The 5996-nt window shown below is 37.1% G+C and overlaps 1 protein-coding gene across 1 annotated transcript in view; it reads left to right on the top strand.

Moving 5' to 3' along the window:
- LOC106879510 (anionic trypsin) overlaps positions 1 to 5996 on the top strand; it is a 23808-nt gene that overhangs the window by 7555 nt on the left and 10257 nt on the right. The window contains exon 4 of the mRNA XM_014929118.2: positions 3485 to 3590. Within this exon, the coding sequence (XP_014784604.2) occupies positions 3485 to 3590 (106 nt within the window). The remainder of the gene's footprint in view (positions 1 to 3484; positions 3591 to 5996) is intronic.

Raw genomic sequence — 5996 nt, forward strand, 5'->3', positions numbered from 1 at the left:
TTATATCTATAAAACTCTCAAAAAATAATTTATATGGTCATAGTACACTTTCTTGAAAACGTATCTTATTTTTTATCTTAGAAAGTTAGAGAACGATTAGTATTTTTTTAGTTCTGTTGAATGAGCACCCACAGGAGAATTTCAAAAAATCTTTTGTAATTTGGTATGCGCAATTAAAGAACTATTAAATCAAAATAGTCATCTATGTATCATACTTAATGTATATACACAGTCGACAAGCAAGATACTGCGGTTTTCGTCAGAGATAAAACCTCTTATAGACATGCGTGTTAAAGACACGATATATATCGGAGGGACTCGAAAAATCGTCCGGCAGTTGCTAATGAGAAAAATCTAGAGGCATTTTGGCCTTCTTATGCATTGTTAATGACGTGTACTTGCAGCTACATGCCTAGAAGAGATTTGTTGCCTCCAAAATCTAGGAAACATTGAAGAATACATTCACTGATATTGCAAATAGCCACCAGGCTGAATAAATAATCCAGTATACGCAAAGGAAGCAGTGTTTAATTCAAATAGCGATGGTCTATGTATCATACTTTACGTATATATACTGTTGACAGGCAATATAATGCAGTGTTCGCCGAGATAAAAATCTCTCGCAGACATGCTGTGTTAAAAATACAATATATATAAGTGTGAAATGAAAAATCGTACTGGTAGCGACCACATACCCAAATGAATTTTATCGCCTTCACAGCCGGGTGACAATCCATAACATCAGTGAATGTATTAGTTACTGTTTACTATATTTTTGAGACAACAAATTTTGTCTAGGCATGTGACTGTGAGTACACACCATTGACAAGGTTCTAGAAGGTTGAAAGGCATCTAGCATTTTTGCTAACCACAGCTAGGATGGTTTTTCGCTTCCCTGCTATATATAAAATAGTATTTTTAACACAACTCATTTATATGACATTTTATCACAGCGAAAACTGCAGCAGCTTGCCTTTCAACAGTGTATATATGTTAAATATGACGTGTAGACTGCTTTTCTTTGTAACTTGTTCATGTTCGGCGTTCTTATCACTTAATCGTGAAGTGTTTTTGTCCTTACTGTAAACCATGTTCAGTTTTTATACCTACACCGTCAGACTGAATATCATAGTGGAATCCGATGCAGATGTATTTTCGTATTCTGCTGGCTTTGATGTTATTACGAACATCTACTAATTCATTCAGGGGATTTTAAGAGACTCAGAGTGTAACATCAATAATTGAAGTTTAGATTTTATTTCAGTTTAGTGTTAGGTAAACTAGAAATGAATGGTCGGTATGTGTTTTACATTTCAGGATTGAACAAAAAGAAAAAAAAAACTTTCAGACTGTGTGGATATAAAAAAATGTTAAATGTGGAAATTATTGTCAGAGAGCTGATAATATATCAATAAATACAGTGAACTGTCAATGAAGGGGGCCTAGGTTCAATTTCCATTAGATTCTTGCTGTTTATGTATTTATACATCACTTTATTACAAAAGAAGTTTACCGTTCAATTCTTGTTTAATTACTAAAAAGAAATAACAGAGTGACATTTATTTTAAGGATTTCTTTTATTCATTAAGTACGAGCCAAAGAAAGTGCCGTTACTTAGTCACTCAACATTTTAGAAATAGCAACCCAATCTTCTTTGCAAAACACTCTACAGGTTTAAAAATAACACATTGTTTGATGTAGCTCATGTTAAATTGCTTTTTTTTTTTTATAACTTGGTGGATCTAGAGAAAATGACAGTGCTCATGGCCTTCGCACATCGGTAAGATTAATGCTATTAATGTTCCTCTGGAAACTTTGTAAGTAAACAACCGCGGAAGAGACATGAGCCGGGAGGCAATTCCAGGGGATGATGTTCTGGAAGAGAAAGATTGGTAATAGTGATTAGTGTAGGTTCTGGTGGGATTGGACAGAATAAGGTTGATGAAAGAAGGAAAGGCTACTGAGCTAGGAATCTCTGAGTGGATAAGGCAAGTAGAGACCATCGTAGTAGTAGTGGGAGAAAAGACAAAGAATGGAAACAACATGATATGGACGAGAAGCTGGAACATGTCTGTAAGTGACTTTATTTCAGCCAATAGGGCGGCTCTTTTCTGGATGTGGTATAGGATGTTCGTGGGTGCATCAGGCTTAGTGAATTAGTATGAGTTGAAGAGACATTGGTTATCAGAGTTAAATTAGTTTAAGAGGCTCAACCATAGGCTGAATAAAGTGCTATGATTCCCTATTTCGCCGGCAGGAAAAAAGGCCTTAATGGTTTGTGTTATATTATAAGGCTTCCATCGGGTAATGTTAATCATCACATCTGGACAAAAGTGTTTTTGGGGAAGACTATCGGTTGCCCACGTATGCCAGTCTCCCTTCTCCAGAAACATTTGTGTTTATTCAAGAGAAAGGCTGCTGACTTGGACCGCTACATCTTGGTATCAATGTCATCATAGCAGTTGCTGCCAGAAAGTAAGGAGCCTGAAACAGATACAAGACATCTCGCCAAAGACTCTGGCAGTGACACCAATCCACAGCCCGAGACTGTTACTCATATTATCAATATGCTATATTAAATGAAGTGTAATAGGTGCGTGGCCTAGTGATTAGAGAATTGCTCAGACGACTGTGGGTTCGATTCCCAGACCGGGTGGCGTGTTGTGTTCTTGAGCAAAACCCTTCATTTCACATTACTTTGCGGGTGGGAGAATAGCACAATTGTTAGCATGTTGGCTGCAATGCTTTATGGTATATCTTCTGGTTCTTTACATTCTGAGTTCAAATCCCACCTGTCTGGAGAAGGCAATGGGAAACCACTCTAATATTCATCCCAAGTCAAGTCGTGGTGACTGAAGCGCTAGTAATTTAATTAACCGCAGTAGGTGAGGGTACGAGCCCTCCCAGATTGTATAGAGAGTGCTGGAAAAGGTTCACATGCACAGGATCCTGCCCAAATGCAGACCACTGTTAGGCTAGATTAAATAAGTGTAATTGTAAATAATAATTTCCGTTTAGGACTCGATTTTCAGATAGGAAACCAGTGAATAAATTCTTTGTTCACTGCATCCCAAGTACCTTTAAAGAGACAAGTGATAGACATAAGAGTTACTAACTCCGTAGTTCATTTGTACTCTGAGTAAGTTTGACCTTTTTATATGTATACATATATACATTTTTTGTATTTCGTGTATCTGATATACTTTACATACATATTGATCTGTCTAATTCGCTTATCCCTACATTTACCTCTATATCCACTCAAGCTTAAATCCCTTGAGCACTACTAAGTGTATTCTATACGGAGAATATTTGATATCACCTATGAACTATGTATGTATGTATGTGTATATGTATGTATGTATGTGTATATGTATGTATGTATGTATGTATGTATGTATGTATGTATGTATGTATGTGTGTGTGTATGTGTGTGTGCATGTGTGTGTTCTATCATTAAATTGAATTTTTGTTTTCTTTAAAGACCGTCTCTTCGCAATGCTGGAGCCTGGACTGTTACACTGGGTGAATATCTTATTGATAAATTGTCAGGACATGAAAAAAATATAAAACCAATCAGGATTATTAGGGTAAGCTGTAAATCAATTTAATTTGTATTTTATAGTTAATTACTATAACATGGGTATGCGGGTATTTGGAAAATATCTCACAGTGTGACGACCGTGCCCTGCATGGTTATGGACTGCCTTTTGACAAGGCATAACATCCATTCAACCACCCTCTCAGGGATACAGCAAAGTCATGGGACTGTAGCATGGCAGATTGTGAAGAGGTAGCAGAAGAACTCAACTGAGCTAACAGTGCTTCTTACATTTGATGCTGAGCGGAGGAATCCTTGAAGATCAATGGGCAGGAACACCAAGCTCTATCAAGAGAGTAACTGCAAGGCATCCACAGCGGTGGCGTCCACAGCGGTGGCGTCCACAGCGGTGGCGTCCACAGTTGAGTAATCAGCTAATGAAAGATTAACTATGACTCAATTTCCCAATTCAAATTCTTAATAATGGAATTGGATGGTGACGGAGGGTCATGGGAATATGTAAAATACTCTGTAACACTTGAGATACAAGGATGGTTGGTGGCAGAATCGGTAGATCACCAAATGATGTACCATGAGGTACTTATTCACCCCTATTTACGTCTTGGTTTCAAATTCTGACTGGATGAATTTTGAATTTCATTAATTCATCTTTGTTCGATAGCTCTTTTACCTTTTTAATTTTTATTTTTTACATCTTAGTTTCCGTTTTTCGTTTGCCATTGTTTACTGTTTTCATTTCCTATATGCTGCCTTCTCAGTTTTTTCGTGTTTCTTCTATTATTCAATTTCTTTAGTTCATTATGTTGCGTGGTTTGCACCTAAAGAATATGTTTGAGTTTTCTCGACATATGAAACTATTAGTAGCGCTTTAATACATGTATTGTGACCTTTAAATAATATATATATATATATATATATATATACAGGGGTTGGACAAAATAATGGAAACACCTTAAAATTTCAAACAAATTAATTTTATTATGAGGTAGGACTGCTTTAGTGGTAATTACAGCTTGAATTCTATGAGGTATAGACTGGTACAAAGTTTGAATTGTTTCCAAAGGAATTTCTATCCATTCTTCAGCTAAAACAGTCTCCAGTTCTTGTAGTGATGGTGGTGGAGGATATCGACTCCTTAGTTGTTTTTCTGAAATGCACCATAAATGTTCAATAATATTGAGATCTGGGGACTGTGGTGATCAGATAAGATGTTCAATTTCACTAGAATGTTCCTCGTGCCATTCAGTAACAACTTTAGCTGTGTGAATTGGTGCATTATCATCCTGAAAGATTGTGTTTCGCTCTGGAAACAGTTCCACAACAATAGGATGAATTTGATCAAATAAAATGCTTAAATAGTCTTGACTATTAATTTTGCCATGAAGGGAAACCATTGGGCCAGCAGATTTCCAAGATATAGCGCCTCCCCAGATCATCATAGATCCTCCTCCATGTTTAACAGTTGGAAGAAGGCAGTCTGGGTCAAATGCTTCTTTTGGCTGTCTCCACATGTATACTCGGCCGGTGGTCGGAAATAAGGTAAAGTATGACTCGTCCGAGAAAATAACATTCTTCCACTGCTCTAAGGACCAGAAATTAACGTGCAAGTGGCTGAGCATTCCACAGATACGTGAACCCTTAACGTAGTTCTCAGGGAGATTCAGTGTGACACAGTGTGACAAAGCTGGCCTTTTGAAATACAGGTACTACTAATTTTTGCCAGCTGAGTGGACTGGAGCAATGTGAAATAAAGTGTCTTATTCAAGGACACAACGTGTCGCTGGGAATTGAACTCATGACCTTATGATCGTGAGCCGAATGCCCTAACCACTAAGCCATGATCTGGATTTGGTTAGGGATTTGGGCTTTGCTGTATTGTGTTAGAGCATGTAACTTAGAGATGGTCAGTGTCTGCAGGAACCAGATGGGTATTCTGTAAGAACAGTAGAAAAAATTAGAGGCATTTCTTTATTTCCAAAAGGCCCCAACCACATCAATATTAGTATTACAACATACATTTGTCTACATTTCACGTTAGCTACTACCTACTCTCGTGTGATGGGTAAGGTGTGGTTAAATTATGCAGCGTATCAAATCGTACTGCAAGGAAGGTGGGGACTGCAGACTGAAAGCTTGCTTTGGTGTGTGGACAAAGAATGCATAGAAACATAATTGAGGGAACAGCACTATGTATGCTTATTTGTTAACATTGCTGTTCACGAATGTATGTATGAATAAATCCGATGTATTATCATACACAGAATTTTAAGTATGAGGAGAGAGTATAAGGCGTGGCCACCTACATTGTATGTGCACGCATGTATATCTATTCGTGTATATACATTCATACATCCATCCACACACACACACACAAACACACAATACAGGTATGCATATATATATATATATATATATATATATATATATATATATA

Source organism: Octopus bimaculoides, chromosome 2 (genome assembly GCF_001194135.2).
Source record: "Octopus bimaculoides isolate UCB-OBI-ISO-001 chromosome 2, ASM119413v2, whole genome shotgun sequence".
Classification (NCBI taxonomy): Eukaryota; Metazoa; Mollusca; class Cephalopoda; order Octopoda; family Octopodidae; genus Octopus; species Octopus bimaculoides.